This window comes from Microcaecilia unicolor, chromosome 2, assembly GCF_901765095.1.
Source record: "Microcaecilia unicolor chromosome 2, aMicUni1.1, whole genome shotgun sequence".
In the NCBI taxonomy this organism is placed as follows: Eukaryota; Metazoa; Chordata; class Amphibia; order Gymnophiona; family Siphonopidae; genus Microcaecilia; species Microcaecilia unicolor.
In genome coordinates, this window is record NC_044032.1 from 65,794,862 (window position 1) to 65,812,545 (window position 17,684).

Below are 17,684 nucleotides of genomic sequence, written 5' to 3' on the forward strand. Positions count from 1 at the left end.
ACTTTCGGATGGAAACTCTCCATTCAGTCACTGCCGCGGTTCACCCGGGGAATTCCTGACCTCCCTCGATCTCAAGGAGGCTTACTCACATATCTGTTTGGCCTCCAACTCATCGGTTTCTGTGTTTTGCAGTCTTGGGCCAGCACTTTCAGTTTCGGGCCCTACCTTTTGGACTGGCAATGGCACCAAGGACCTTCTCCAAGGTCATGGTGGTGGTCGCATTCCTGCAGCAAGAAGGAGTACTGGTGCACCCTTACCTGGACGATTGGCTGATCCTGGCATCATCTTTCAAAGAGAGCGTACAGGCAACAGAGAAAGTCGTCAGTCTGCTGCGCTCGTTGGGTTGGATAGTTAACTTGGACAAGAGTCACTTGGTACCATAGCAATCCATGGAATACCTCGGAGTGCTGTTCAACACTCGGTTGGGCACGGTGTTCTTGCTGAAGAGTCGGAGGCAGAAACTCCAGGCTCAGGTACAGGGTCTTTTGCGACTGCAGGTGCCCATTACGTGCAGGTCTTGGGTTCCATGGCAGCCACGTTGGATGTGGTTCCATAGGCCAGGAGTTACATGTGACCTCTTCAGAAATCGCTGCTGAGCCAGTGGTCCCCCTTGTCGGAGGACTACGCAGTTCGCCTACCCTGTGTTCCATACGCCCGACTGGCCATGCGTTGGTGGCTGCACTCGGGCAGTCTGGGTCAGGGGATGCCCCTAGCAGATCCAGATTGGGTAGTGGTGACTACAGATGCCAGCCTTGCAGGCTGGAAAGCCCATTGTCTGGGCCAGACTGCTCAGGGATCTTGGTCCTCGACAGAGGCTTCCTGGTCCATCAACCGATTGGAACCGAGGGCGATCAGTCTCGCACTCTGAGCATTTTAACCGCTACTGAAGGGGAGGCCAGTTCAGGTTCTCTCTGACAATGTGACAGCGGTGGCATATGTCAACTGTCAGGGGGGCACCAGGAGTGCCCCACTGGCCAAGGAAGTGTCACTTCTCTGCCTTTGGGTGGAACAGCGCATACCCCTGCCCTCGACAGCTCACATCTCGGGGTCACTAAACATCGGGGCAGATTTTCTGAGTTGCCATGTACTGGATCTGGGAAGAGTGGGAGCTCTCTGATCTGGTGTTCTCACAGATCACAGACTGGTGGGGAGTTCCTGAGATGGATCTAATGGCACAGGGGATCAATGCAAAGGTACCGCAATTTTTCAGCAGTGGCAGAGATGCCCAGTCCCAGGGGATTGATACGCTTCTCTAGCCTTGGCCTCTCTCTCGCCTCCTGTATGTGTTCCCGCCGTGGCCCATGGTCGGCAGGATAATAAGGAGCATAGCTCATTACTCAGGTCGGATGATCTTGGTGACTCCGGATAGGCACCAGCATCCGTGGTAAGCATATCTAGTGCGTCTTCAAATTGACAGTTCCTTGTGCCTGCCGACTCGTCGAGGGTTGTTGCAACAGGGCCCAAACACCATAGAGGATCCCTCCCCTTTTAGCCTTATGGTCAGGCTATTGAAAGGGCACTGTTAAGGAAGAAGGACTACCCCGACAGGGTAATTACCACTATGTTGCAGGCTAGGAAGCGTTCCACTTCTACAGCGTATGCTCGAGTTTGGCGGACCTTTAAGTCTTTAAGTCAGAGGCGGGCCTTTCGGATATCGGCGTCGGTGGTTAATACCATGGCTTTCTTACGGGACTGCCTCGATAAATGCCTTTGAGCTCCCTGAAGATTCAGGTAGCGGCTTTAGCGTGTTTTCAGGGTCACCTTAAAGGGTCCTCTCTGGCGTCTCACCCAGAGATCATACACTTCCTATGGGGAGTGAATATCTGTGTCCGCCATGCATCTCAGTGTTTCCAACTTGGAATCTTAATTTGGTTCTGCGAGCTCAGCCTCTGTCTCGTTTATCGTTGAAAGAGCTAACGCTAAAAACTGTGTTCTTGGTGGCTATTACTTCCACAAGGAGGGTCTCAGAGCTACAGGCTTTATCCTGTAGGGATCCTTTCCTTCATTTTACCAAGGCAGGAGTTACGCTGCAGACAGTTCCTTCGTTCCTGCCCAAGATTGTGTCACATTTTCATCTGAATCAGCAGCTCTGTCTTCCGGCTTTTTGTAAGGAGGATACCCTACGGAGTTTTGTACACTGCGGTGTCTGGATGTGTGGCATGTTCATCAGTTACTTGAAGCTTACAAATGATTTTCGTCGCTCGGATCATGTTTGTTCGCGGGTCATAAGAAAGGACAGCAAGCTTCTAAGGCCATGGTGGCCTCTTGGTTGCGGGAGGCTATCGCTTCAGCGTACATCTCGTAGGGGAAAGCTCCGCCTTTTCAGGTACGAGCACATTCCACTAGGGTGCAAACAACTTTGACGGCAGAGCTGCGTTTAGTCTTGTTAGAGGAGATTTGTAGATCAGCACCTTAGTGTTTCAAAAAAGTATGCACGGACGACCATCAGCTGGACGTGGCAGCAAGGGCTGACACCGCATTTGGGGCTTTGATCCTGGAAGCTGGGATCTCTGTGTCCCACCCTACTTGAGGACTGCTTGGGTACATCCCACCAGTCTCTGGATTGATCTGTGGGATGCTATGGAAGATAACATTAGTTATTACTTGATAATTTTCTTTCCATTAGTGCCGACAGATCAATCCAGAGGCCCACCCTGTTGTTTTCTTGTTTCCGGTTTCGGATTGGTTGTTACAGGTTGCTGATTGTTTGTTCAGCATTGGTTGGAGCAAGTCTTTTTCTCGCTGTGAGCTGAATGAGTTCCTCCAGCTTTGGCGGTTGCAGGGCTTCCTTCTTTTCTGTAAAGATAATAAGACTGGGGTTGTGGTTTTAAGGTCCACAACGCTTTGGTAACAACAATACTGAGGTTTGGGTGGCTGAACATGACCACATATAGTGAACCTCAGAAGTTCTCTCTATCTCCACCTGCTGGCAGAGGGACATAAGCCACCAGTGTCTGGATTGCTCTGTCGAGACTAATGGAAAGAAAATTATCAGGTAATAACTACTTTTACCTTTCATTCCACACACACCCCCACACACACCCTTATTCCTACAATTGATGGTGTTTCCCTGAGTTTTATGGCAAGGGGTTCAATAGCCAATAAAAAAAAGTAATGGAGAAAGGGGACACCTCTATCTGGTACCTCTCTATAGGACAAATGGACCTACCATTAATTAACGGTCTTGCCTTGGGTCGAATATATAAAGCATGAATCCATCCCAAAATCATATCCTGTAATCTATATCCCTCTAGAACCCATAAGTACATAGGTACTGCCACACTGGGACAGACCAAAGGTCCATCAAGCCCAGTATCCTGTTTCCAACAGTGGCCAATCCAGGTCACAAATACCTGGCAAGATCACGAAAAAGTTCAATACATTTTATGCTGCTTATCCCAGAAATAAGCAGTGGATTTTCACCAAGTCAATATAATGATGGTCTATGGACTTTTCCTTTAGGAAACCGTATAGACCTTTTTTAAACCCTGCTGAGCTAACTGTCTTTACCACATTCTGTGGCAACGAATTCCAGAGTTTAAATACAAGTTGAGTGAAGAAAGTTTTTCTCTGATTCATTTTAAATTTACTACTTTGTAGCTTCATTACATGCCCCCTAGTCATAGTATTTTTGGAAAGAGTAAACAACTGATTCAAGTCTACCCATTCCATTCCACTCCACTCATTATTTTATAGACTATCATATCTCCCTCAGCCGTCTTTTTTCCAAGCTGAAGAACCCTAGCTGCTTCAGCCTTTCCTCATATGGAAGTCGTCCCATCCCCTTTATCATTTTCGCCGCCCTTCTCTGTACCTTTTCCAATTCCACTATATCTTTTCTGAGATGAGGTGACCAGAATTGATCATAATATTCGAGGTGCGGTCACACCATGGACCAAAACAAAGGCATTATAACCTCACTTTTGTTTTCTATTCCTTTCCTAATAATACCTAATATTCTATTTGCTTTCTTAGAAGCCGCAGCACACTGAGCAGAGGGTTTCAACGTATCGTCATCAATTACACCGAGATCCCTTTCTTGGTCGTTGACTCCTAATGTGAACCTTGCATTACACAGCTATAGTTCGGGTTCCTCTTTCCCACATGCATCACTTTACACTTGCTCACATAAACGTCATCTGCCATTTAGACGTCCAGTCTCCCAGTCTTGTTAGGTGCTCTTGTAATTTTTCACAATCGACTCGCGATTTAACAACTTTGAATAACTTTGTGTCGTCAGCAAATTTAATTACCTCACTAGTTATTCCCACCTCTAGATCATTTATAAATATGTTAAAAAGTACCAGTCCCAGCACAGACCCCTGGGGAACCCCACTATCTACCCTTCTCCATTGAGAATACTGACCATTTAACCCTACTCTCTGTTTTCTATCTTTTAACCAGTTTTTAATCCACAATAGGACACTACCTCCTATCCCATGAATCTCCAATTTCTTCTGGAGTCTTTCATGAGGTATTTTGTCAAACGCCTTTCGAAAATACAGATACACAATATCAACCGGTGTTTGTTCACCCCTTCAAAGAAATGTAATAGATTGGTGAGGCAAAATTTCCCTTAACTAAATCCATGCTTTTGAATATGCTCATAATTTTGTTCTTTATAATGGTCTCTACCATTTTGCCCGGCACCAACTTCAGGCTCACTGGTCTATAATTTCCTGGATCCCCTCTGGAACCTTTTTTAAATATCTGCATTACAATGGCCACCCTCCAATCTTCCGATACCAATGCGTGATTTTAAAGATAAATTACATATTGCTAACAATAGTTCCACAAGTTCATTTTCAATTATCAGTACTCTGGGATGAATACCATCTGGTCCAGGAGATTTGCTACTCTTCAATTTGTCAAATTGCCCCATTACATCCTCTAAGTTTATAGAGATTTCATTCAGTTTCTCCGACTTGTCAGCTTTGAATACCATTTCTGGCACCAGTATGTCTCCCAAACCTTCCTTGATGAAAGGCAAAGCAAATAATTCATTTAATTTCTCCACTATGGCTTTGTCTTCCCCGATCGCCCATTTTACCCCTCATTTATCTAGCGGTCCAATTCTTTTGCCGGCTTCTTGCTTTTAATATACCTAAAAAAAGTTTTACTATGTGTTTTTGCCTCCAACGCAATCTTTTTTTCAAAGTCTCTCTTTGCCTTCATTATCAACGCTTTGCATTTAACTTGGCATTCCTTATGCTGTTTCTTATTATTTTCAGTCGGTTCCTTCTTCCATTTTCTGAAGGATTTTCTTTTCACTCTAATAGCTTCCTTCACCTCACTTTTTAACCATGCCGTTTGTCAATTGGTCTTCCTCCCTCCTTTTTTAATACACAGAATATATTTGGCCTGGGTTTCCAGGATGGTATTTTTGAACAGCATCCACACCTGATATACATTTTTGACCCTTGCAGCTGCTCCCCTAAGTGTTTTTTTTCATTGTTCTTCTCATTTTATCATAGACTCCTTTTTGAAAGTTAAACACTAACATATTAGATTTCCTGTGTATACTTACTCCAAAGCTAATATCAAATCTGATTATATTATGATCAATGTTATCAAGCAGCCCAATCAACATTACCTCCCACACCAGATTATGTGCTCCACTGAGGACTAGGTCTAGAATTTTTTCTTCTCTCATCGGCTCCTGTACCAGCTGCTCCATAAAGCAGTCCTTGATTTCGTCAAGGAATTTTACCTCCCTAGCATGACCAGATGTTACATTTGCCCAGTTTCTTCTTTTTCCTTTTTTTTTTTTTAAACAACCTTCTTCACTAGTGACAGGAATAAAGGCTTACCTCAGAGGCAAAAATTCAGATATACCTATCACCACTAAAGAGAAGAACCCCCACAGGGGAGACAAGTTACTCCATGCCACAATCAACCATGACCCTGCTAGAAAGACAGTCAGGGAAGGTAGGGTAGGAGGAACCAGGGTCACTGGATATCACCCTAGCTGGCAGATGAGGAACTCAGGACCACCGAGTATCATCTAAAACTATCCCCAACACAGCTGCTAGCACACCCCTGGCTCCACTGTCACCAGAAGAATCTGGGCCAGCAGCTACCAGCCAGCAATCCAAAGCGGCTGCACAATCCATCCACCATCCGCAAGGAGACAGAAAAAATACTGAACATTCCAGGCTGCACGATACCCTTAAGGGGCGGTTTACTTGGAACAATTTTCTCTGTCTCCTTCCGCTGGTAGATGGACACAACCAATTAGTACCATTAGTCTGGACTGGTCTGATACAGATGACAAAGAAGAAAGCAATACTGACTCAAAATAAATCTTTGAGTCCTATGTACCTAACTGACTTGAACTTATATTTGGAAGGTGGGCAATTAAATCTGAAAACCAAATCTCGAATACTGTGTACAAAAAGATACAAACCAAATGGAATCAATCCAGACAGCCACTACTAAAATGGTAGATCTATACAGGGGTGGCCCTATCATTAGGCAAAGTGAGGCGGATGCTTAAGGAGGCAGAATTTTTGGAGTGAAATGACGTGCCTTCAACCACTCCAGTGACTTCCTCGCTAACAGAAACTCCCTAATGACTGCCTTTCAGTCATCGCCGCCTCTCCCTACACCTACTGTGGTAAAAAGGGGAAAATTAGGTTCTTACCTTGGTAATTTTCTTTCCTTCAGTCACAGCAGATTAATCCATTAACTGATGGGTTGTATCCGCCTACCAGCAGGTGGAGATAGAGAACACTGAAAAACCATAGTGCCTCTAGGATGGCTAGCCCCAACTGCCTTCAGTATTTGAGATTTCCAAAGCAGAGTGAACCATAAAGGTATAACAACATAAACTTTTCTCACAGCGAACAAACGCCCCAGAACAGGAGCAATAACCATACAAAAGAGGGATGAACTCAACCTCCTGTAGTAGAACATCATGTAGAAATTTTGAGAACTGGTATCCAACTTCTCCCAAGGAGATCTATATCTGCATGAAAGATCTGAACAAAAACAAGTTAGACAGGGAGGGATAATGAATTCATCTGCTGTGACTAAAGGAAAGAAAATTACCAAGGTAAGAACCTAATTTTCCTTTCCTTGTCATCAGCAGCAGATGAATCCATTAACTGATGGGATGTACTAAAGCAATCCCTACTTAGGGTGGGAACAGGCCACACTACGAGCCAATACTTGAGCTCCAAAAACAGCGTCCTGCTTCACTGCAACATCCAGCCTGTAATGCCAGGCAAAAGAGAGCTGAGAAGCCCAGGTAGCCGCACTACAGATCTCTAGAAGAGAGAGTGCACCCGTTTCAGCCCACGAGGAAGAAATCGCTCTCGTGGAATGCGCCTTAAAAGCTTCAGGTGGAGACCGACCTGAAAGCAGATACGCAGCAAAAATGATTTCCTTGAGCCAACGGGCTATAGTGGCCTTAGATGCCGGGCCTCCACACTGAGGACCTGACAACAAGACAAAAAGGTGATCAGAAGTCCTGAAGTCATTTGACATCTGAAGATACTGCAACATCACCCTGCGAACATCCAGAAGATGTAACTGCCCAAAGGAGTCCGGGAATTCTTCCCTAGAAAAGGAAGAAAGAAAAATGGGCTGGTTCAGGTGAAATGCTGAAACCACCTTAGGCAGGAAGGAAGGCACTGTACGTACCGTTACTCCGGACTCCGAGAATTGCAGAAAAGGGTCCCGACAGGACAGCGCCTGCGAAGGTGGACCGCTTGCGGGCCTGCAAGACAGTGGAGATGACCTTGTTAAGAGTAGCCCTTGCCTCTCAATTGCGCCCTCTCAATAGCCAGGCCGTAAGATCAAATCGGCAGGGATCCTCCATAGACACTGGACCCTGAACCAACAGGTTCGGGGCAATTGCACCGGAGCGTCCACCAACATCCGGCGGAGATCCGCATACCACAGACGCCTTGGCCAATCTGGAGCGATGAGTATCACCAGACCTCGGTGCTGTCGAATCCGCAGCAGGACTCGCCCTATCAGGGGCCAAGGAGGGAACACATACAGGAGCTCCGAGGGCCAGGGCTGAGCAAGAGCATCCAACCCCGCCGAGTGAGGATCTCTCCTTCTGCTGAAAAAGCGAGGTACTTTGGTGTTTGCACTTGATGCCATTAGATCCATTCCGGGAGTCCCCCATTTGGCACAAATCTGAAGAAACACTTCTGCCAGTTCCCATTCCGCCAGGTCAATTTGTTGCCTGCTGAGAAAATCGGCTTGCACGTTGCTCTGACCTGCTTTGTGAGCTGCTGACAGAAGCTGCAGGTGTAGCTCGGCCCAGTGGCAAATCTGGGCGGCCTCCGCGGCCAAGGCCCTGCACTGAGTGCCTCCCTGATGATTTATGTATGCCACCGCTGTCGTGTTGTCTGACAGAACCTGGACAGCAAGCCCCTTCAGAGTCTTTTGAACGGCCATCAGAGTCTGGAATGTCGCTCTCAGTTCCAAGCGATTGATGGACCACCCCGCTTCCACAGGTGTCCACAGACCCTGAGCATAGCTTCCCTGGCAATGTGCTCCCCAGCCTAGAAGACTGGCATCTGTTATCACCAGGCACCATGAAGGAAGTGCAAGAGGCATTCCTTGGAGCAGCATCCTGTTGGAGAGCCACCACTCCATACTGAGCCGGGCCGCAGGGAGCAACATTAGTCTGCGTTGATATTCCTGGGACATCGGAGACCATTGTTGAAGCAGGGCAATCTGCAGAGGCCTCATATGCACTCTCGCCCAAGGCACCACCTCCAAGGTGGCCGTCATCGACCCCAGCAGCTGGACAAAGTCCGAAGCTCGCTGGCAAGGCATCCGCAGGAGCAGACGGACCCGATTCTGAAGCTTGCACCGACTTTGGTCGGGGAGAAAGACAAACCCCAATGCCGTGTCGAACTGGACCCCCAAATACTCGAGAGACAGAGGGGGTCAGGTGACTTTTGGGTATATTGACCACCCAGCCTAGCGCCTGCAGGACCACCACCACTCTGGCAGTGGCAAGACGACTCTCGGTTGCTGAATCTGCTCTGATGAGCCAGTCATCGAGATAAGGGTGAACTCTGATACCCTCTCGCCTGAGACAAGCAGCTACGACCACCATTACCTTGGAAAAGGTACGGGGAGCTGTGGCTAGGCTGAAAGGCAAGGCCTGAAACGGGAAATGTTTTCCCAACACCGCAAAGTGGAGGAACCGCTGGTGTGGAGGCCAGATGGAAATGTGCAAATAAGCTTCTTTTAGGTCCACAGACGTGAGGAACTCTCCTGGCTGTACTGTCGCAATGACGGAGAGCAGGGTTTCCATGCGAAAATGTCGTACTCTGAGAGCCTCATTGACTCTTCGTAAGTCGAGGATCGGTCTGAAAGACCCGCCTTTTCGAGGCACAACAAAATTAATGGAATAGCGGCCGCGTTCAGCGGGAGGCACCGGGATCACCGCTCTGAGGTGCAGCAAGCCTTGTAAGGTCTCCTCTACCACCGCCCATTTTACAGCAGTGCCGCATCGGGGCTCCACAAACATGTCTCTCACCAGGGCACCGAATTCCAGTCGGTAACCTTCTCTGATCAGGTCCACGACCCACTGATCCGAGGTAATCTTGGTCCACTCCTCTAGAAAGAGGGAAAGTTGTACTCCTATTGCAGGCAAGGAGGAGTGGACCGGCGTCCCATCATTGTGGAGGACGCCCCTGAACTCCTGGCCTTGAACCGGCCCCTGTGGAACGTTTGTCCGAGCGAAAGGAGTTCCTCTGCTGAAAACGAGCACGTTGAGAAAACCCAACAGAGCGCCCCGGGCAATACCTGCGAGCTTCATGGAAGCGAGGTCTGGAAGAGGAGGGAAACACAGAACCCTTGGAAGAAGGCCTCGGCCTATCCTCAGGTAACCGCTGGGGTTTAGATTACCCCAGGTCTTTCACAATCTTCTCCAAATAACAGGAGGCCCCAAAAGGGTAGCCTCACCAGTCTTTGCTTAGAAGCCATGTCAGCCGCCCAATGCCGCAGCCAAAGAAGGCGGCAGGCGGACACCGCCACAGACATCTGTTTAGCCGAAGCTCTGACCAGATCATAAAGGACGTCAGCCAAAAATGACTCCATCTGCGGGGCAACCTCAGAAAGGGGGCCCGTACCATCGGCGGGCTGTTCCACCGCCTGCTGTAGCCAGGAAAGACATGCCCAGGCTGCATAGGAACTGCAAATAGACACCCTCAAAGTCAGGCCCGCAATTTCAAAGGACCGCTTCAGCGCGGACTCCAGCCGCCGGTCCTGCATGATAAAGCATAGAACAAAAGTCTTAAAAATCCAACAAGCATATCTTACAGAAGAGAGGAGATATGACAGAAACATTCAAATATCTCAAAGGAATAAATGCACAGGAGTCACAGGATGAATGTGAAAGAGGGTGGAGTCAGGAGTAACCTAAGGAAATCTCAGACCAAAGGTCCACCTAGCCCAGTATACCATTTCTAATAGTGGCCATTCCAGGTCACAAGTACCTGGCTGATTCTCAAAAAGTAGTACGATTCTATGCTACTTACCCCAGGAATAAACAGTGGCTTTCCCCAGGTCTACCTTAATAGCAGTTTATGGACTTTATCTCCAGGAATTTATCCAAACTTTTAAAAATACAATACAGATATGTTAACTGCAGTAACCATATACTTCTGGAAATTAGAGCTTAACTAGACATGGGGTAAAAAAAAATAGTGGTAAATTTAAAACAGACAGGAGAACTATTTTATGGTGTGTTCTCTGGTCTTTGTACTTTCTGAAAGAGTATTCACTCATTCCACCCCACTCACAGTTTTATAAGCATCTTATCTGCTGTCAGCTGTCTCTTCTACTTGAAAAGCAATAACCTCTTTAACCTTTCCTCATATAAGAGTTCCATCCCTTTAATTATATTTTGGTCACCCTTCTCTATACCTTCAACAGTTCTATATGTTTTTTCTGAGATGCAGTGACCAGACTTGCACACAGTATTCAAGGTGCAGCCCCACCTTGGGGCTATAAAGCAGCATTATGACATTAGGAAAGGAATAGAGAACAAAAAAAAACATGTAATAATTCTGGCTTTCACCACACATATGGACCTGTCTCCTGCACTAAACCATGATCACAATTCAGGAAAGCAAAAGGCAAGCAATGAGATGACTGAAGACAGACCCTTACTACACCTGAGAAGAGAAAACAGTCACGACTATGCATTGATCATTACAGTGCAGTGGGCTGACAACCAGGTTCAAATTCCCACTGCAGTTCCTTGTAACACAGGGAAAGTCACAAACTCTCCATTGCCCCAAGTACAAAACTTGCAGGGAGATGATCAAAGGTAAATGCAGGCACTAGTGCCACTCTAGCACTTGCATGTACCTGCGCAGAATGATCAGAGGGCTCTAGCGCAGCAAATGACAAGCGCACCAGGGAATACCGCAGAGCTCATTTAATTACATTTAAATTAACTCATTAGCATTCCACCTTCATGATCAGAAAACGACGCTCTGGCTCAAAGGTGCTCCTACCACCTTAACCCTGTATCAGTCCTGAAGGTCCAGTGGACCCCCGGAAGCAAAACAAAACCCAGCTTGGTGGTCCAGTGGAACCCCTGTCCTCACTCCCCCCTCCCACCGTCGCTGGTCCAGTGTGACCTGTGACAGGGGGCCCAACTTGATTCTCTCCCACTGCAAAGCTTTCCCTTATGGGCTAGTGGTGGAGGGATCCCCCCAACCCCCTCCCCCTTAGAAGCTGGAGGAGGGACTAGCGCTCCCTCCTCCCTGTCTGGTGCCATCTGAAAATGGCGGTGCCCTGCATGGGATGCACTGGGTGGGGGATTAACTTCCACATAAGGGAATTTCTCCTCATATGGAAGTTAAACCCCATCCCCAAGATGCACCAGGCAGGGTGCCATTTTGAGGTAGTGCCGAATGAGAAGGGAGTACTAGTCCCTCCTCCTCCAACTTCTAAGGTACAGCTGGAAAGAGGGCTGGGTTGGGAGGATCCTTCCACCAGTAGACCCCTGGGGCTGACACTTGACAGCTTGTGTCCTGGGCATGCATTCAGAAGTTGTGCTTAATGCACAACTTTTGAACACATGCGCCACGCACCAGCCACTCACTTTGCTCCTTTACAATGGAAGCTAATAGTGCGCATATCATTTGCATACTATTAGCTTCAATCATGAGGGAGTTAGGTCAGGGTGCTGCTGTGGCGGTACTCCGGGGCTGTTTTGTGCAGCGCTGGAGTTTTAATCCTCAGGGCATTAGATTGCGAGCCCATTAAGAACAGAGAAAGTACCTGCATATCAAACATATAAATGGCAAGTGACCGTACTCACTTGCAAATGCGCAGTACAGACTTCCCTCTCTGTCCTGCTCTCGCGTCAAGACGTCATGACGTCAGAGGGCGGAACAGAGAGGGAAATGGAGTCGAATTGTTGGACGCTGCCGCCTGGAAAGGAACATTGTGCGAAACAACTTCCCCCCCTTCCCGCCGCCGCTCCTGCCCCCCTCCACTGACCTGACAGCGCCTCTCACCTCCGTGTGGAAGCACTGCAGGCAGCAGCAGAGTGATCTGCTGCTGCCTGTAGAGCTCTCACACGGAGGTGAGAGGCGCTGTCAGGTCAGTGCAGGGGGCCCGGCACAGAGGGGGAAGGGAGCGGCGGCAATGAGGGTAGCTGGACATGGGAGGAGGGCAGGGGGGAGAGGCCATGGTTGCTGGACTTGGGGTGAGAGCAGGGCACAGAGGAGGGTTGCTGGACATGGGGGGAGGGGGGGAGGCCAAGGGAAAGAGGATGGTTGCTGGATAAGGGGGGGAGGATCGGTGGACGGGGTGAGGCCAGGGGAGAGAGGAGGGCTGCAATACTTGCCCGTTTTTACAGGCTTAACAGTTAGTAGTACATAAATCGCTTTGGTTGTAACACAGAAAGGTGGTATATCAAATCCACTACCCTTACCAGATAGGTCATATTCTGGGCTAGATTTGTAAAAATGTGCTACTACATTAGAACACACTAACACCATCTTAATACATCTATTAGAAAATATGTCCCACTGCAGGAAATGAGGCCAGAGGTAATAACCTGCACTAATGCATGGTAAAGCATTGTAAACAAACTGTTTCTTGGACATCAACTGCTCCCTAAACGTACTAAGACTGGGTGGCAGTAAAGCAAAAACCCAAGTTATTACAAACTGGAATGAAGACACTAAGAAAATGTACTGTGGCATTTAACTTCCAAAAGTCGACTATGATAAAATGCAGAAAATGTTAACAAAAAAAAAAAACAACTAAAAGGAGCAGTCATAAAGATTAGTAGTTGAAATCAGGAATGGTTTCAAAATACCATCCTGGGCGCACAGACCAGATGTATTTGGCATATTGCAGAGGGAGGCTGTGCTTCACCTATTTAAAGATTTTGTTGGCGTCTGTTTTTCAGTTACCTACTGGAATTTTGAATGCAATGGTCATGACAAATGATTGCTACCCTTAACCCTACCCCTGACGCAGCTTCGGCGAAACAGGGAAGGAATCCCTGTTGGGTATACTGGACCCTTGGACATGCTAGTTAGCTCTACATTGGATAAGAAGTGGATAAATATTAAGCTGCCAACATGCTACAATTGGGTTATACTACTGACTATTTGTTCGATTTCCTGTGGTTGTATACAGGCGTTTGTGACTCTGTTGTAGAATTTTAACAGTTATTTTGAGCTGAGTTTTTTTTAGACCTGTAATGGTGAGCCGTGCCTATGCCTTACAACTGAGGTTGGCTGGGTGGTTCAACAGAGGCTTTTTTCTCCATTCTTTGTATGTGTTTGTCTCTCTCAGGAGATATTTAAAGAACTGTTCTTTTAATAGATTTTCAGATTGATCGTTTTGGGCTTGTGTGAACTGTTTGATATTAAAAAAGTATGAAAGAGCAGCAAATTACAGTAAAGTAATAGAATTAGAGCCAAAGAACATCTTTCAAAATAATGGATTAAAAAAGGATCCAACTGAAGAAAATAGGAAGTAGTACTGGCAAGTTAAATGCAAAGCACTGATAAGGAAAGCTAAAAAGAATTTGAAAAGGCAAAAACTCGTAACTACTTTTTTCAGGTATATCAGAAGCAGAGTCAGTGGGACAGTTTGATCATCAAGGTGTAAGGGGGGGCACTCAAAGGAGGACAAGGCAACAGCAGAGAGACTGTGGTGCTCAGTTTCAAAGCACATAGACTTACAAAGTTATTGCAAAACCACCTACTGAGCAAGCCTGAAGTTATATATGCCAGCTCAACTTCTTTTTGGATAGCAGCTTTATTTTTCTAACACTAATGTCTTCTTTTAGAGAAGAAAACGTTTGCATAAGAATAGACTTACTGGATCAGACTGAAGGTCCCTCTAGTCTAGTATCCTGCTTCCAGCTGCATTTAAGCACAAACTGTTTTACATAGTTATATAGGTTACTATCATGCTCATTTTCAAAGCAGATAGACTTACAAAGTTATACAGGTTAAGAATAAGTGTTTTGAAAATGCTCCTCTTTGTAAGTCTATGTGCTTTGAAAATGAGCATGATAGTAACCTACATAACTGTGTAAAACAGTTTATGCGCTTAACCACTGCTGGAAGCAGGATACTAGACTAGATGGACCTTCAGTCTGACCCATTAGGTCTATTCTTATGTAAACACTTTCTTCCCTAAAAAAAAAGACATTAGTGTTAGAAAAATAAAGCTACTATCCAAAAAGATGTTGAGCCGGCACCTATAACTTCAGGCTTGCTCAGTAGGTGCTTTTGCAATAATTCTATCACAAAAAAGGATTTGAGAGTATCACTACTGTATAACCTCTAATATTTCTCTTATTGACACTAAAGTATTTTTCTATATGTACAACTACGGTTCTGTGAAGTGCATTACAGAATATTTTAGCTGTAAAGTTCAATATTTCCTTTTGAAGAAAAGGGGGGAAAAGCCTCAGCAGAAAGCCCAACCAACCACCCAAAAACGTTGAAAAACAACGTGGGTAGAAAGAAATCAATGGGCTATTTAACCTTCATGGGCTCCAAAAAAAAAAAAACCCTTCTAACTCCAAAACTGTAGTGTATAAATGCTAACTTCAAGTGGATCCCCAAACATGGAAACAGCTTTTACTTAATTATCAAGTAGAACAGGTAATGTGCAAGTTGTCAGTCCATCACACAGACTTTGGCCAGAGTTCCACAATCAGCTGCCTCAAGGCATAGAGGACCATTGATATGAGGCACATATAGCCTTAGTATAATAGGATCACCAAGCCTCATATCAATGGTCCTCTATGCCTTGAGACAGCTGATTGCGGAACTCTGGCCAAAGTTGGTGTGATGGACTGACCACTTGCACATTACCTGTTCTACTTGATAATTAAGTCAAAAATGTTTCCATATTTGGGGAGCCACTTGAAGTCAGTTCTGTGAAGTCAGCATTTTTACATTACAGTTTTGGAGTCAGAAGGGTTTTTTTTGGAGCCCGTGAAAATTAAACAGCCCGTTGATTTCTTTCCATCGATGTTGTTTTTGGGTGGTTGGTTGGGCTTTCTGCTGAGGTTCCCCCCCCCCCCTTTTCTTCAAAAGGAAATATTGAACTTTACAGTTAAAATATTCTGTAATGCACTTCACAGAACCATAATCATACATACAGAAAAATGGTTTGCAATAATACTATACACTTGGTATTTGTGGAACAGCTCAATAGTGTGCAAAAGCCACTATTATCCTGGAACCTGCAGATCCAGCTTGAGGAATCGCACTGCTCTGGAGGCCTGCCAGAGAAAGCCCAGATCCTGCTCCTACGGAGCAATGTCCAATTACCTGGCTACACTAGACTAGGCCCGAGGGCAGCATCTTTCCAGTCTTCGTTTCACATCCGGTAAGGGCAACGGGGATTTGATATACCGCCTTTCTGTGGTTACAATCATTACATACATGTACTTATTTTGTACCTGGGGCAATGGAGGGTTGTGACTTGCCCAGAGTCACAAGGAGCTGCAATGAGAATCAAACCCAGTTCCCCAGGTACTCAGCCACTGCACTAACCATTGGGCTACTCCTCCACAAGGGATAGGTTACTCCCGGTTCCCCGGGGTGCAAATAATGAGGCAGAGTCACCGCCGTGTCCACACCTCTCTGTCCTTGAGCCCGAGTAGCAGCACCTCCTCCATAAGTGTGAGCCGCGTCTCCTTCGAGTCTCCCTTCTCGTCGTCATCTTGCTCGTCCCGGCGGCCCTCCTCATCGTCGCCGTCGGGCACCTTCTCCTTGTCGGCGGCTGCTGCGGTACGCGAAGCCTCAGTGCGGCGTTGCACCAGGCCCGAATTCCGCTGGGTCAGGGACGTCATCCTGCTCCTTCCGCCGCCGCCGCCCTGCTCCGCTCGCTCTTGCCGAGCTCCGCGGCGGGGAGGGGGAAGGGGGAAACCGGCAAAGAAAACGGCGGCAGCGGCGGGTGGTAGGGGAGAAGGCGTACAGGTGACGTGAGACCGTTACAGGCGAGCCTAGTTCCAGCTGAACGAGCCGCACCGAGGCTTGAATCCCCTCAGGAAACACAGGCGGTCCGGAGTATGGTCTGCGCTTTTCGAACAACCGCAGCGGCTCCGTCGCCCTCCGGAACGGCCGAGAATTCTCCAATATGGCGTCGGCCACTGACGTCACCAGAGGATGTGGCAGTCGGGCCGGCGACAGGGGAGGAGGAGGAGAATGAAAGTGGCTGGACTTGTCTGGCGGGGGCAGGCAGGGAGGTAAACCTAGCCAACCTCTGACAGGTTTCGCGGTTCAGTCTTACAAAAAACCTGGGTGGGTTACAGCTGGCGAGCTTACAAGGGACCATTTCTAGAGCTGCAGAAGGGATGCTTTTAGCCCATAATTAAGTGAAATCTGGGACTACTTCAAATCTCCTTGGTGCAAACTCTGCTTTGTGGACGGGTAGCTCTGATAAACTGCCTATATAAAGTTCCTCTTCTTTAGGTTTACCATATTTGCCCTAAGGAAAGAGAGGACACTTGCCCTTCCCCCTAGTCACCCCCCCCCCCCCCCCACAGTGGTGTTCCCACAGTGGCGTAGCCAGACCTGCCATTTTGGGTGGGCCCAGAGCTAATATGGGTGGGCACTATGTATATAAGTGAGAGTAGCATTTCTTGAGATACTCCTAAATAATGCCTTAAAGTGCACTTGATGAAGGATTTCTAATAAACATTCTGCCCAACAGCTGTCCACTAGCAATATAAACCGCATATGTACTCAAAGCCTATGTAGCAAACTTTAACACCACCAATTCTGAACACACAAATACTAATAACAGTACCTTTAAAAAGGCAGCAGTGAATATACACAACAGCAATATGTGTCTCACTGGAAAAGTCAAACTACTCAGACTGATATAGATCCCAATACAAACCACATGCCAGAAGAATCACTTTGGTCACATGCAGAACACAGACCAACCCTCATCAATTGCCCAGCATCAGCTCTGTCCTTCCCTACCCCTCCATTCCTCCCTGTAGCCCGACATCAGTCCTACCCCTCCCTTCCCTACTCACCTCATCCATCCCTATAATCTGGCATTAGTTCTACCCTTCCTTTCCTACCCCCCATCCATCCATCCCCGTAGCCTGGTATCAGCCCTTCCTTTCTCTACACTACCCCCCCCCCCCATCTATCCCTATAACCTGGCATCAGCCCTCCCCTTCCCCACATCCATCCCGT

General features: G+C 47.2%; 1 protein-coding gene across 1 annotated transcript in view; it reads right to left on the bottom strand.

Annotated features, from left to right (window-relative positions):
- GOLPH3 (golgi phosphoprotein 3) overlaps window positions 1-16,673 on the bottom strand; it is a 63,898-nt gene extending 47,225 nt beyond the window's left edge. Inside the window, exon 1 of the mRNA XM_030193001.1 lies at window positions 16,112-16,673. Within this exon, the coding sequence (XP_030048861.1) occupies window positions 16,112-16,324 (213 nt within the window). The 5' untranslated portion in view covers window positions 16,325-16,673. The remainder of the gene's footprint in view (window positions 1-16,111) is intronic.
- Between the last annotated feature and the right edge of the window lie 1,011 nt (window positions 16,674-17,684).